Raw genomic sequence first — 14,661 nt, forward strand, 5'->3', positions numbered from 1 at the left:
ATTGCAGTATACAAGGTCAGTATACAAAAGTATTTCTATATGCTAGCAATGAACGGCTGGAAAAATGAAATTTTAAAAATCTTTACCATTTGTAGTAGCATCCAAAAACATCAAATACCTAGGGATAAATGTAAAAATGTGCAAGATCTCTACACCAAAAACTCAAAACATTGCTGAGGGAAATAAAAAATGGAGAGCAACATCATGTTGGAGGATTAGAAGATGTAATTCTCTGCAAATTGGTCTCTAAATTCAGTGTAATCACAATAAAAATCCCAGACCATTATGGAAATTAGACAAACTGAGTCTAATAAAATTCATATGGAAATGCAAAAGACCCTCACATCATAAACCCTAGTGAATCCCAACAGACTGGAGGTTGACGTGAACTAAGAAACCATGCCATGTTGGAAGAAGGCATGGGTGAGTTTCCCTGATAACCTAGAAGTGGAGAAGATTTACGTACCAAAATCCAGAATCAAGAAAGGGAAGTAGTTGGGCCAGCCAAGTGACGTGTTGGTGCCAGCTCTGAGCAGCAGGGCCCCGGTTCGGATCCCACATGAGGGCCAGTGACACTGTGCTCTCTACAGCTAAGATGGTGAACAACAGCTCGACCTGGAGCTGGGCTGCCATGAGGCGGCCGGCAGCCGGGGTGAGCTGCCAAGAGCCACCATGAGCGGCCATCCAGTGACCGGCAACTGATCTGCCTCACCCGGGAAGAGATCAATGATAATACCAACATGGGCCAGTGAAGCGACGTCCTCCACAACTAGACTGAAGAACAAAAGGACAGCAACTTGTCTGTCCCCCTCTCTGATTCCCCAACGCTGTTCCCCTCCCCTAATTCCCCAATAAAAATCTTTAAAAAAGAAAGGAAAGTAGTTGCCAAACAATGTATGGATAGCAGATAGCAAAAGAACACCATGACAAAGTGAAAAGACAAGTTGGGAAAACATTTACAGCAGATCTCAAAATTAAAATAAGAGAGCTTGAAAAAAAGTTGAGGGAGAAGAAAATCCTATGATCCTATATTTTTAAGATGAACAAATGATGTTTACAGAAAAAAATGCAATCGGCTTTTAAATATAAAAGTATTCTCAACCTTGATTGTAAGAGAAACGCAAATTAAAACTGCGGTGAAGTGCCATTTCTCACCCATCAGACCAACAAAACTCCCAGTGACAATATGCATCACGGGGCAAGGCTGGGCAGAAAGGGCCCTGAGACCCAGTGATTGTGGGCCCTGGGCAGAAACTAGCAATATCATGTACATGGTAACCTTCTGGCCCACGATCGCATTTTCAGTAATCTTCTCTGGCAAAATACAAAAAGATGTTTGCAGAAGGCTCCTCATTGAGGTACTGTTTGTAACAACAAAGCATGGGAATCCTCTCACGTCACTAAGGATGAGTAAATGACACACCCATACCCACCACACTGCTCCATCCCAGCGAGGTGCTGAAGGTTGGGCAGAGAGTCCACGTGGTATACAATGTGTTCATGTAAGAAAGGGGAGATGTGGCTGTATTATAGTTCATTTATTTAAGGGAAAAAAGGAGAGTCCATTTAAAAAATCAAATGTTTGGGGGCGGCGGGTTAGCTCAGGTGGTTAGAGTGCAGGCTCATAACACCAAGGTTGACAGTTCGATCCCCACATGGGCCATGGAGTTGTGCCCTCCACAACTAGACCGAAACAACTACTTGACTTGGAGCGATGGGTCCTGGAAAAACACATTGTTCCCCAATTAAAAAAAAAATCAAATGTTTCTTCTAAGGGAGTGGGGCAACAGGTGGAGGGCACAGGGATACAAGCTGGACTTCCCTAAGATGCATTTTGGGGATTTGACTTTGTAATTATAAATTATAAAAATTAAATTGGAGAGTGCAATACCTAAAATTGAAAGCAAAAAAATCATACCCATTAGGATGACTATTATCAAAACAACAGAAAACAGTGTTGGTGAGGATATGGAGTATTTGGAATCCTTGTGAAAATGTAAAATAGTGCCACTGGTGTGGAGCATGGTACAGCAGTTCCTAAAACAATTTAACACAGAATTACCAATGACCCAGCAAGTCCACTTCTGGGTATATACCCAAAAGAAGTGAAAAAAAAAAAAAGGAACTCAAACAGATGTCTGTCTGTACACCTGTGTTAACAGAAGCCAAAAGATGGAAACAATCCAAATGTGGCTGAATCGATAAAGTGGCTGACTCGATAAAGTGTTTACCAACAAAATGTTATAATGAATGGATAAACAAAAATACTTACACCACTTAAATTTAGAGTATGAGAATATCTTTATGACTTCCAGGCAAGAATGTATATGTTTTAGGACACACTGCACAATTCTTAAATTTGATAAAATTTAATACACAGGATTCCATAAACAAATTTAACCCAAAAAAAGACTAAAGAATACAAATCAGTAAAACGATTGTTTAAAGACCATAGCAAAACCCTTGTATGTGTGCACAAGGAGATACATAGAATAATTTACCACAAAAAAAAATAATAAAAATACAGCAGTATTTGTATCGGACAAAATGAAACAAGGTTCATTTCCACTAAGCAGACCACCACATAAAAAGACAATTCCCTACGAAGACCGCAGTCGTGAGCACGGATCACAAGCACGGACAGCGAAGCGGACCACAGTGGGGACCTCCCGCGGTCCTGCCACGGAGAGAACCAACGAAAGGATGCTGCGGAGATCTGAATAACCAGCCGGGCCAAAGGACACAGAGACCGGACCGGGCACCACCGCCCCAGGCTCACTAGCAGGGAAAAAAAAGGCAAGTTTGGTAATAAGATGCTGACCAACTTCTGAGTTGGCTCCTGTGCAGCAGCAGGGGCTATAGGAAAGGGGACTCCCCGCAGGGCCACCAGTAGCGCCCTGGTGCGAGCCGCCCAGCCTTGGGCGCGGGGCGAAGGCGCGCTCAACTCAAGCCCGAGGTCTTAGCCCGGGTCGCCCGCTCCGCTGCGGGGCTCCCCGGGCAGCCTCTCCAGATGCAATGTCCGCCTAGAAGGCCCCACGCCCGCTAAGGCCGCGCTGCCAGGGCGGGTCGCTGAGCCCCAAGGAACACACGACCCATCCCTCGGGCGTCCCCCCTTCGGGCTCCCACAGGCGATAAAAAAACCACACGGGAGACAGAGGTGCAGGCGGCCACGGCCGACGTGATGAGTCCTAGGCAGGCAGTAGCCTGCGCGCGCGCAGCTCGAGCAGCGGGGACAGCGTGTAGCGCAGGCGGCGAAAGACCGTGTCCGAGCTGAGGCGCGGGAGCCCGCGGCGGAAGGCGTCGGGATTGACCAGCACCAGGTAGAGCAACGGCAGCGCCAGGAAGCCGAGTGGGAGCAGCAGTAGCGTCTGCAGAGCGCTCAGCGCCCAAAACCTTTGGACCGACGGACGCACAGACAGAAAAAAGAGCCGTGGTCCGCAGAGCACGTGCAGGAGGACGGACCGGAGCCCCGCGCCCGCCCCCTGGCTCACCTGAGGCCCGCCGCGCCCGCGCCACCGAACAGCCTCTTCTGCAGAGAGAGGAGCGGTATCCAGCTTCGCGGAAGGAGCGGGGCACGGTCTCTCAAGGAGCGGCGGGAGTCTCAGGGACCAGTCCCCGGGGAGTTGGGGTCTCCGTGGGGAGCGGGTCCTCGTAGGGAGGCGGGCCCCCGTGGGTGTGTGGTATCCCCGTGGAGGCGTATCCCGACTCCAGCCCCACCCCACTCGGGCGTACACTCACACTGTCGGCCTTGGCCACCTCCTCCATGAGGGAGCCCGCGCAGTCCTGCACCCGGCGAGGCTGAGAGTTGGAGCTGCGGGGACAAGCGTCGAGATGGGCGATCTGCCCCCAGCGACAGTCTCCCGCCATACCCAACAGTCCTAAATCCTTTACAGTTCAGGGCCGCCCCGCGAAGCGTCCAGCGCAGCCGCCGCCTCCATCACCTTCCCCTGCAGCTCCTGGAAGGGGTGGGAGTGAGGTCTCAAGATTGGGGTAGGCCTCGGCTGGGGAGTGGCGGGGTGGGTCTGGGGGCGGGCTGTCGCTGCTCTGGGGGAAGTGGGGTGGAGGTCGCAACTGAGTCGGAGGTAAGCAGCTCTCGGGGCGGAGGGTGGAGGCACCTGCAATACTCCGCTCTGCTCCTGGAAGCTGGCCCAGGCTTCCTCCGTCCGCTGTGCGCCCTGGAGTGCGGGGAGCCTCAATTAAACTCAGAGAGACACACCCCTCTCCACCATCCAGCACCTGCGAAGCCTTCACCCTCATCCGAAGCCGACCCTCCCCCTCAGACCCCGGCCCCGCATGCACCTGCCGCAGCCCCTCTGCCTGCATGGCGTGCTTGGCCTCCAGCAACTCCAGTTGTTTCTTCCAGAGGATCCAAAGAATGTCAGGAGTCCGGCAAGTCCTACATCCCGCCGCGCCTCAGCTGGCCCTCAGGACCCCACCCCACCGCTCATAGAGTGTCAGGACACCACCTACGCCCGGCTCTCCTTGCCTTCCGCCCTCAGGATCTAGCCCGACGACACACCCCGAGGTCGCCAGCGCCCGGACCTTGTCTCCGCTCTGCTCGCCCCCTGCTCTCAGGACCCCGCCGGGGTTCCGCAAGGAACCTCCCCGAACTCGGGTCGTCATGGCCCCGCCCAAGCACCTGCAATGCCACCAGTTGGGTCCCGAGTTGCTGCTCCGCCCGCTGCTGACTCAGTTGTTCTCCTCCATAGTAGAAGAGCTGGGGGTGGAGATTTGTGAGGGAGGGGATTGAGGGGCTTCTATGGGAGGAAGGGACGGGCGGAACCGGGGCGAGTACTAGAGAGGGACTTCTTAGGGAAAGCAAGAAACAGGTCATCTGCTGAATGCACCTGACTTGACAGCTCTTCCCACTGCTCCTGCAGCTGTCGGTTTTGTCGTTCCTGCCAAAAGGATCCAGGGGACGGTCCGGGCCTCTCAGAGGTACTGCTCTCGCTGCCGCCCCGCACCCGCATACCCCATCAAAGGCACCCGCCCCATCAAAGGCACTGCACCCCGCCGCAGGCACAGCCCCATCCAGGACCAGGACCTCCCCACAGGCCCCGCCTCCTTCGGGGCCCCGCCCGCGCAGGCACCGCCCCATCAAGGCCCTGCCCTCTCCACTGGCAATGAGCCATTCAGGGCCCCGCCCCATGGGAACCGCCCCATTTAGGGCCGTGCCCTCTGAGGCGCCGCCCCTGCAGTCACCGCCCCCCAGGGCCGCGCCTTCACCAAGTCCTGCTTGCGCCGCTCAGCCAGCTCCAGCAGTCCGCGCGCCCGCTCCGCGCGCTCCAGAGTCGCCTCCTGCGCCTCCCCTCGCAGGGCCCGCGCCGCCTGGCTTCGCCTCCGCTGCAGGCTGTGGAGGGGAAACTTAAGCGGTGCCACGATGGAAGGCGGCTGACGTTCAGGCTCCTTCGGCCCAGGGGAAAACACAGCCGTGGGTGGGGCCGAGGAAGCCCACATCGGGTCTCCGCGCTCCAGTCGCCACCCTCTCCTTCGGGGGCCACCTAAGTAGATCGCCCCCGTCCCGATGGCTTAGAGCAGAGGTTCGGGCCCGGGAGGGGAAAGTAACCGACTGGTCAACCTGACACACTGCGAAGCCCCGGGCGCGGCCGCTCACAGTACAAACCGTCGCGCGTCTGCCCCACCGGCTGGAGACGCGCTTCCCGCTCACCTGCGCTCGCGTTCGCGCAGTTCCTGCAGGCGGCCAGTGAGGCTCTCGCTCTCGGCCTCGAGCCCTCGCACCAGCTCTTCCAGCTCCTGCTTCCGAAGGCGCCCGTCGCGGTTGTCCTTCTGCAGCTGCAGTAGCAGCTCCTGCGTCTCCGCCATGGCTCCCCGGGCTCTGCCCAACCGCGGCTGGCCGCCTGGGTGATCAGCCCGCAGCCCTCGTCACAATGGGCTTCAGTGGGCGTCCGGGCGCAGGCCTCCAGCGGGGCCGACTGGAGTCAGGCGGGATCACATCTTTATTGTCTGTCATTCGCTCATTTATTCATTCATTTAAATATTATTTATCACCCATCATTTTAAAAAGTTATGAAAGCGCTACAATCGGATCTATAAAGTACTAAATACTTAAACGCAGAAAATTTGAGGCAACGGCGGATTGGAGGAGGGGGGTTGTCACTTCGAGGGGTAAAAAGTATAACTATTGCACTGTGTTGTACAGCTGAAACTAATTTTTTAAAAATGTGTATTTCACAATAAAAAATAAAAAATAATGAGGCAAGATTGGCTCCCCTACATTACAGATGGCACTTGCAAACTGATCAATCTCTTGTGGAAAAGGCTGGGAAATGTATATACCAGGATCCATAAATATGTTCATATCTTCTTACCCAATTATCCCACTCTTGGAAATTTATACCAGGATGAAAAAATTTTTCTAAACCACTATGCATTAAATAGTTCTTTGAATTGCTTACAGTTATCATAAAAAGGAAACAATTGTAATTAAAATGATTTATTTGAATATTATGTGACATACATAAAGATATGATGATGTCAGTGAAAAAAGTGAATATGATTTAGCATTTATGCTAAAATAACTAAGATTATAATGTATACAGGTAAGCTCTTTAAAGAAAACAGGAGAAAGACAACTATTTCATTGTTTGGTGATACTGTAGGTAAACTTGTCCTTTTAAAATCTGCCTTTATTTAGCCAATTTCAATTATGAGCGTGAATGCAAAAACCCTAAATAAATTATTATTAGCTAACCACATCCAAAGGGGTGCATAAAAAACATTAATGGAAACCAAGCAGAATTTTTTTTAGGGATTGGTCAAGATCAGACAATCCATGTTATTCACCACATGGACAGAGGAGGAAGAACACCACCATTTCAGGAGTCCCTTTCAATAGATGCAGAAAACAGGGCTTTCCAAAGGAATAAAAAGAGACCCTTTAACCTGATGAAGACTATTTAGTAAAAATGTGGGGGCAAACAATATAGCAAGGAGAAAGTGTTAGCTGCATTCCCTTTTAAGGTTTTGTGCTGGAGGGCCTGCAACCAAGCCAGAAAAAGAAACAGGAAAGTTTGAACAGTATGCAGATACTATTGGTTACCTACACTAAAGTTATCACCTCCCTTTCCTTCTTACCAATAGGAGCCCTTTAGTTTACTCCTTTCGTGGGGTCTTGCTATTCTGGGCTAGCGCCAGGAATAAAGCAGGACTGGTCCAAACCAACTGTGGTTGTGTTGCTTCCCTGTTGTAGGATTCTGCCTGTGAAGCTCAAGGGGAAATCAACTGGGAATTTCTGGGAGGTTTGCCTCATTATAAAAAGAGACACAGGAAGGGATATTCTCTTTGTTGCCTACTGATGTTGTCTGCATACAATGCCTGGAACTGCTGCATCCACCTGGTAACCATGAGGGACCTAAAAAAGCAAGTCAATCTGCTCTATCTTGTGCATCTCTTTGAGGGGGAAACTTCCCATAGATTTTTCCCTCATCTCTCATGGGCCAATTAGGGCACATACTTGTTCCTGAAGCAGGCACCAGCAAATAGGAATGGAACCAAGATGAAGGTATGGGGCAAAGTAGAATGTTGGAGAGGCATCACCATTGACAAGTGGTGCTGGGGAAACTAACTCATGATAAAAAGAGGAATAAAAAAGTAGACCTCTACATCCCATTCTGTATAAAAAGTAGCCCTGAAAGGATCAGAGACTTAAATGGAGAAGCTATTAGACTTGAGGTTTTGATTCGGGGAAAGATTTCTTTCTTTCTTTTTTTTTTTTTAGATTTTTATTGGGGAATTGGCAGAGGGAAGCAGTGTTGGGGAATTGGGGGAGGGGAACAGACAAGTTGTTGTCCTTCAATCTTAGTTGTGGAGGGCGCAACTAGCTCAGCTCCAAGTCCCATCGCGCCGCTCAGCTCAGCTCAAGGTACTATGTTCAATTAGTTGTGGGTGGGCGTAGCCACCATCCCATGCGGGAGTTGAACCGGCAGCCTTGTTGTTAAGAGCGTGTGTTCTATCACCTGAGCTGCTCAGGCGGCAGCTCAACTCAAGTGCCAAGTTCAGTCTTTAGTTGTGGGCGGGCGGACGTAGTCCACCATCTTGAACAGGCAACCTTGTTGTTAGGAGCACGTGCTCTCATCAGCTGAGCCATCCTGCCACCTGTTGGCAGCTCAGCTTGAGCACAGCTCACTGGCCCATGTGGGAATCGAACCGGTGACCCTGTTGCTCAGAGCTCACACTCTTGAGTAAGGTCTTAACCAACTGAGCCACTCGGCTGGCCCTGGGGAAAGATTTCTTAAGACACAGCAAGCACAATCTGTGAAGAGAAAGTTAATGGATTAATTATATCAAATTTAGGGATTTCTGCTTATCAAAAGACACCTGGTGATGGCAATGCTCCCTATCCTGATTGGAGGTTGAGTGTAGACATTGGTCAAAACTCATCAGACAGGACAGTTAAGATTTGTGCATTTTACTAATTATGTAATTGTGCCTCACTTAAAAACAATCTACTTAGAACAAAAAGATACCATTGGCAAATGTTATAAATGGGTGACAGAATAGGAAAAGATCTTTGCAATCTTTGTAATTCAATGATCAATAACTAGAATATATGGGAAATCCTGGGGCCACCACGAGAAAGACTAAACATCAAAGAACAAAGGGTCTCATGGGGCAATGCCCAAGGGGAGACCTTTAATGCCCAACAAGAGCAGGCAGACACTCTGCGTTTTCCATCCACTATAGCAGCCAAGATGTTGGTTAGCATCAAATATAAGCAATGATGTGAGACAACGGCACCACCTGTGGGCCATTTGGGGGAATGATTGGGTGCGAAGAGTGACATGGTACGGTGGACCCCCATGACCCATAATTCCACTGTGGAATATCCGCCTCAGAGGAAGTTTCTTACATGTTTGCAAAGCACTGGAAACAGCCTGAGTGCTCCACCAATGTAAGAGAGTGAAATGTGATATATGAAAACAGTTTCTAAAGGAATCTGGTAAAGTACTTAAAATGAGCTGGGACCAACTAAAATCAACATGAAGGGACCTGAAAATAATGTTGACAGTAAAAAATAGGAAGTTGAATGAGATGTAGCCATGATAATATTTACATAAACTAAATACACAAGGGTGACTCCGGAGGTGAGGACGAGGAGAACAGGACTGGGGGTGAGAAGAGCGGGCTGTGCATGGATCTTGGATGATGAGAACAAGGTCATGCATGCTGTACCTGAGGGCCAGTAGAGGGTCACTGGGAGGATGGACTCTGACAGTGACAACTCTACAGATGCCGAGTGGAGCTTAGGAAACCTACTATATGCAAGAGCTGGGTCTCCTCTCACTAATGTTGAGAAATGTAAGCAAGAGTGAAGTCACTTTGGCTTACTCATAGTAGAGTAAAAATGACCACAAATTTTCTGCAGTTGTTCCATCAGGAGATGGAGCCTGTTTCCCCAGCCCATGAATCTGGACTCACCCTCATGCCTGTCTCTGACCAACAGAAGGAAGCAGAAATGACTTGTGAGCCTGGGCCTCCAAGCCCTTGCAGCCTCTCTTGCCATCTTAGAACCATGGGAAGAAGCTTGATGGGCTGGCAGCCACCTTAGACCACACAGCCCCAGGTGGCCCTAAGATGCCTGCAGACCCAGGCAAGATTGCAGAACCACCCAGCTGAGCCCAGCCCAAGCTGCTGACTCAAGAGAATTATGAGCAAATAAAATGGCTCTTGTTTTAAGCCATTGGGTTTTGGGGGTGGTTTGTTTTGTTTGCAATATGAGGTCTGTTATGTAGCAAAGGCTTACTAGTTACTAGATGGTACTTGTATGAATATGACACCATGCAGTGACCAAGCCACTAGAGGTGGGGGTGGACAACTTAATTTTTTGTATCTCTTGTGTTGGAATCTGTCCCCTAGAGGTCAAAGGTGAATCCCAGGTGGGATGAGGTGGGGGCAGGGACAGAATGGGGGAAGGATGATTGTGCTTTCTCAGTGTCTATCTCCCCAGGCACATGATTCTGTGAACCCCTTCAACCTTTCCATCCCCAAGGAGGCGATACTTAGGTCCTCAGTTTACAGACATGTGAGTCCCCCATGGCCCCACCACCATTTCTGAATTCAAGTCTAGGTCCACCTGAATCCAGAGAACATGCATTTGATATTCACTTTTTTCACCTGTTGAGTGTCCATACATCATCCCTGGCATCTGGTCTGGTTCAGTGTCCCCACGGATTTAGTTCCCACAGACTTAGGTTATAATATGGGCCACTCTCAGCAGGACAGGTTTGGCAGGGGTTGTTTTTGTTTTTTGCCGTTGTTCCCTCCCAGAGGGCAGGGAGCAGATCCTGTTCTGCATCTGCACAGGGCCTGGGGGGTAAACAACCAGTTAGGATCAGTCATTTTCCAGATAAACTATAGAGCTGTCTTGTCAAATTCTCCTGAGTACTTTGTTGGGAACCGTATTGCAATTGCAAAATATCTCCTGCATGAAGTCAGTCTGTTAAAAGGGAACCCTGAATGGTCACTTTCCACTCTTCAGTGATCTGTCCCAAAACAGAGCATTTCTGTCTAATCTTACAAGTCTTGTTTCAGCTTTTGTTGTTTTCAAACAAGGTAAGCCATACTTATCAAGGTTATGCTGGTGTAGTTTGTGTTTTCTGTTACTATTATGAAAAGGCTCTTTTAAATACTTATATTTTCTAAATGACAATCGTGGTATACATGTGTTATGGGTTGAATTGTGTCCCCCCCCCTCCCCAAATTCATTTGTTGAAGCCCTAACCCCCACTACCTCAAAATGTGACCTTATTTGGAAATAGTGCTATTGCAAGCATAATTGGTTAAGATGAAATCATCCTGCAGTGGGTAGGCCCGAATCCAATGTGCCTGGTGTCCTTTATAAAAAAAGGGGAGATTGGACACAGAGATGCACACAGGGAGAATGAGCAGTGAAGTTTGGAGCTGTGCTGCCTCCCAAGGAACCACCAAGGTGGAGATAAGACTGGACAGACCCTTCCCTGGTGCCCTCAGAGAGAGCAAGGCCCTGCTGACACCTTGATCTTGGACTTCTGATCTCCAGGACCGTGAGAAGTAAATTTCTGTTGTTTAAGCCACTCAGTCTGGGGTAGTTTGTTACGGCCGCCTGACGTATTAACATGCCATGCCATGCCATGTTTGCCGGCGATGAGCCCACCGCTCTCCTAGTTCTCCAGGTGGCTCCCTCCCCAGATGTAGTGGAGCAGAGGGTGGGGAAGGAGAGGGGGTGCTCAGCATGCACAGTGTCCTGCAGCAGAAGGGCCCCACCACCCAAGGACTCACTGGTGACAGTGAGGCCAAAGCATCTGGGGAGGGGCTGGGGCAGATTAGCACAGGCCACTAAGAGCAGTGGGGACCATGTCAGAGCTTTACACGGCAGGGTCACAGAAAGACCCTGTCTTATGGAGTGGCCATGAGTGCTGGAACCTCAGTGGGCGTTGAGATGGGGAGACTTGGGTACTGAAGAGAGCCTGGGGCAGATCCGACAGGACCATGTGAGGCATTGATTAGGTGTGGGCACCTCTAGGTGGCTGTCTGGGAGTGAAGCCCTTTCTGCCTGGGGACTTTCTCAAACTGTGAGGGTGGCAGTGACAGTGGTTCGGTCTCGGACCCTGTGCCTCAGTTTGTCCATCTGGAAAATGGAGCCATAACTAGACTCTCCCTCATGAGGTTAAGAAAGCCAGTGATGTCACACAGTTAAAGCTTTGAGCACAGAGCTCGGCACCACCAAGGCCGTGGGTCATCAGCTGGCCTTGGCACTAGGACTCCCCGCCTCACTTTGAGATATTTGGTGGCCACTTGAGCCCCAGAAAGCAGCTAATCCAAACTGAGACATGGTGCACTGTACAACACACATCTCAGTAATGTTTATATTCCCACCTTGCCTGCGCCTGCCTGGAGCCAGCCGTTCTCCACCCACCAGGCATCCTGTGAGACGTGCTGCGCACCGCCAGAGCAGACACAGGCAGAGCGATGGTGGCCAGGCTTGGACTGGGGCTGATGATTCAAATCAAACAACTGCTGTAACACTTTCAAGTAACCCCTCCCTCAATACCTCCATTAGCCCAAGTCCAGCGAGCCACCACCAAGGCAAGCGGCGCTGCTCTGCAATCAACAGCCAGTCTCTTCATGATCTTCTCCCTCCTACATCTCTGTTAAGAGAGAGCAAGAAATGCCTGTACTTCCGTATCTTCTAAACCCAATCCAAATGGTGTCTAGGCATCCAGTGTGATAAGGAAAACACAGGTCTTCATTGCATCTGTTAATTCCACACCTTGTTTTATTGACACAGAAAACGCTGGGGATCTCAGATTTGATGGGTTTGAACAGCATGGGCAGGGCATGACTAAATGCCAATATTGAATTTACTAGAGTTTCATGTACAGGATGAAGAGAGACACATCCAAAATTAGTTAAGAGATGATTTCCTTAAATGGGGCTTAAGAATGGACACACAAAACTACCTTGAAAATTAATAGATTTTATCTTATCTAGAGATAAAGGATATACTTTAAAAAAAAAAACAACTATGAATCAGAATAGCCACATTTGAACACTTTGTTATCATTCAATATTCTTAGATAGAACCTGATCCTCAGCCTAATGTGGGCTTCATTCTGGAAAGTAACTCCACAACTGCCTCATGCACAGAAGCCTTTTTAAAAATAAACACTCAAGTCTTTTGTTCACATGGTCACAAACTGATGCTTAGATGTTCTGGTATCTAATATGGCCAGTCTTGATAACCAAAGTAATTTTTTTCCCATCTTTAGAAACCTACACAGGAACACATGTATCCAACAGATCTCAAGCCACTGTGTGTGTGAATGAACATTCCCTTTGGTTTCATACCTGAATGCTATCTATTTTGGATTGTATATTGTGTTTGTGTATCTATGCTTTGATTCATAGTAGCTTCTCATGTTATGGAATTGATTTGCATTGAACACAAACTGTAAATAAAAAGAATTGGCTGAAAGCAAAATAATGTTTATATTGACTACATATTGCAATATTTTCAGTATATTGGGTCCAATAAGACCTATTAAAATTTGTTTCACGTGTTTCTTTTTACATTTTCCTGTGGCTCCTCGAGAACATGCTGACACTGTTGGAGGGCACATCTATGGTCAGTCCTGTTGGATAGTGCCATACTTCCAATGAATGCCCTGTGGTCACTCTACCTCCAGGCCCAGCCTGAGGATTTCCCACCCTTGCCTGTCGCTTCCCCAAGACCCCCACCACTCCCGCTGGGCACGCATCATGATCCCATTTTACAGATGGGCAAACAGGCTCAGCGATGACAGGTTACTAGGCAGTGGCAGTGCAGGTGCCCATGTCCCTGCCTGAATTCACAAGCTGAAAGCAGTGTGTCTGGCCATGATGGGCAGTGGCACTGGCCCAGCCCTCAGTGGCTGTTCTGCAGCCAGAGGATAAACTGATGGGCACTTCTGGGAATGCACATGGGGTGGGTCTCTCCAGGCTGCTGACTCCTCTCCACCCGCCCCTACCCCCATCCTTTCACCTGGACCAGTAAAGTCTGTGTGTATGGAGGAGGGGAGGGGGTGCAGGGAAGGAGCCAGGGGCTAATTATGTCACTCAGGAAGCATATAAAGTGAGCCCCCTCAGTGGCCCAGAGGTTGGGACAGGGCGTGGGCACTAGTAGCCATGGAAACAGAAACCCTCCTGGCCTTGGTGCCTTCAAGCCCCACCAACCCAGGACACGGCCCACTGGGGAAATGATTCCTACAGCCTCGGAGCCATTGCTCCCCCGACTCCACGGGAAGCACCTGTCTGTCTTCCCCGTCAGCCTGGGTGGCCCATTTCTGCCCTTTCTTCAGGATTCAGGTTCAAAATCCTCCTCCGGGAGCAATGCTCCTCCACCAAGCTGGGTTAGGCTGTCTCCTCCCTACTTGGCCATGTCCTCTACCCCGGTGTACATCAGGGTGACCCTGGCTTGACAGGACAGGCCACCCCACCAAGGGAGGCTCAGAACAGGAAGGGGGAACGGTGTTGGCTGAAGGACCATTGTGCACAGTCCTAGAGAGTTCTAAATGTTTTGGTACTTTCGATGCTATAGGTGATTATAAATAAAGTCTTGTATGTGTAGGTGGCATTTCCCCCAATATTTAAGAATGCTAAGCATTCAAGTAATTTATGAACTTGGGGAAAATTTCAAACATATAGAACAGCTGAGAGATTTTTTTAAGTGCACTTCCATTAAGCTGGCCCTAGATCTCACAGTTGTGGGTCTGCCTGCTCCCTGGCACATCCACCCGGCTCTCCACTCCAAGGGCAACTGTGGTGTCCATCCAGGCACGTGGCCCACTCCACCCTTGTCTTTATGGCTGAATACGGTAATTTCATGTTTATTGCACTGTCTTGGGAGAACATCTATATGATGCTAGGAGATCCACAAATGTCTGTTGAAGAAAGAACAATTATGAAATTTGTGCTTGTTGTGTAGACCCCCTTTTTCTGGATCTGAAACTTATTTTTTTGCCCAATAATAGAAAAAGATTTAAGTAAACTATAGGGTCGTCAGGAAAGTCATGACGTATTTTTCTGTTTTTCAATGCAAAAATGCGTCATGACTTTCCCAACGACCCAATATGACAAATCAAATAATGGAGGAGTTGCTACGTAAATGATTTACTTATTTTATTT

General features: G+C 49.3%; 2 protein-coding genes across 2 annotated transcripts in view; both read right to left on the reverse strand.

Annotated features, from left to right (window-relative positions):
- Positions 1–3,110: 3,110 nt before the first annotated feature.
- TMEM191C (transmembrane protein 191C) lies at positions 3,111–5,829 on the reverse strand. The gene is made up of 10 exons (XM_019665402.1): positions 5,669–5,829; positions 5,227–5,350; positions 4,848–4,898; positions 4,640–4,717; positions 4,300–4,356; positions 4,116–4,175; positions 3,892–3,956; positions 3,739–3,811; positions 3,492–3,529; positions 3,111–3,393 (listed from the first exon to the last, which is right to left on the reverse strand). The coding sequence occupies exons 1-10, from the start codon at positions 5,821–5,823 to the stop codon at positions 3,189–3,191; spliced, it is 906 nt and encodes a 301-aa protein (XP_019520947.1). The 5' UTR covers positions 5,824–5,829; the 3' UTR covers positions 3,111–3,188.
- Positions 5,830–8,174: 2,345 nt separating this feature from the next.
- HIC2 (HIC ZBTB transcriptional repressor 2) overlaps positions 8,175–14,661 on the reverse strand; it is a 27,334-nt gene continuing 20,847 nt past the window's right edge. Inside the window, exons 3-4 of the transcript XR_002126548.1 lie at positions 10,135–10,326; positions 8,175–8,272 (exon numbers count right to left, since the gene is read on the reverse strand). The gene's annotated coding sequence lies outside the window, so the exon portion shown is untranslated. The remainder of the gene's footprint in view (positions 8,273–10,134; positions 10,327–14,661) is intronic.

Source organism: Hipposideros armiger, unplaced genomic scaffold (assembly GCF_001890085.2).
Source record: "Hipposideros armiger isolate ML-2016 unplaced genomic scaffold, ASM189008v1 scaffold_443, whole genome shotgun sequence".
Lineage (NCBI taxonomy): Eukaryota > Metazoa > Chordata > Mammalia > Chiroptera > Hipposideridae > Hipposideros > Hipposideros armiger.

Excerpts from the sequence above, each read along its gene's own strand:
- TMEM191C (XM_019665402.1), bottom strand. The coding sequence starts at position 5,823 with ATGGCGGAGACGCAGGAGCTGCTACTGCAGCTGCAGAAGGACAACCGC. Across the intron at positions 4,718-4,847 it reads GGGAAGAGCTGTCAAGTCAG|CTCTTCTACTATGGAGGAGA; the intron begins GTGCATTCAGCA and ends CTCCACCCCCAG. Across the intron at positions 3,812-3,891 it reads TCGCGGGGCGGCCCTGAACT|CTCCAACTCTCAGCCTCGCC; the intron begins GTAAAGGATTTA and ends TTGTCCCCGCAG.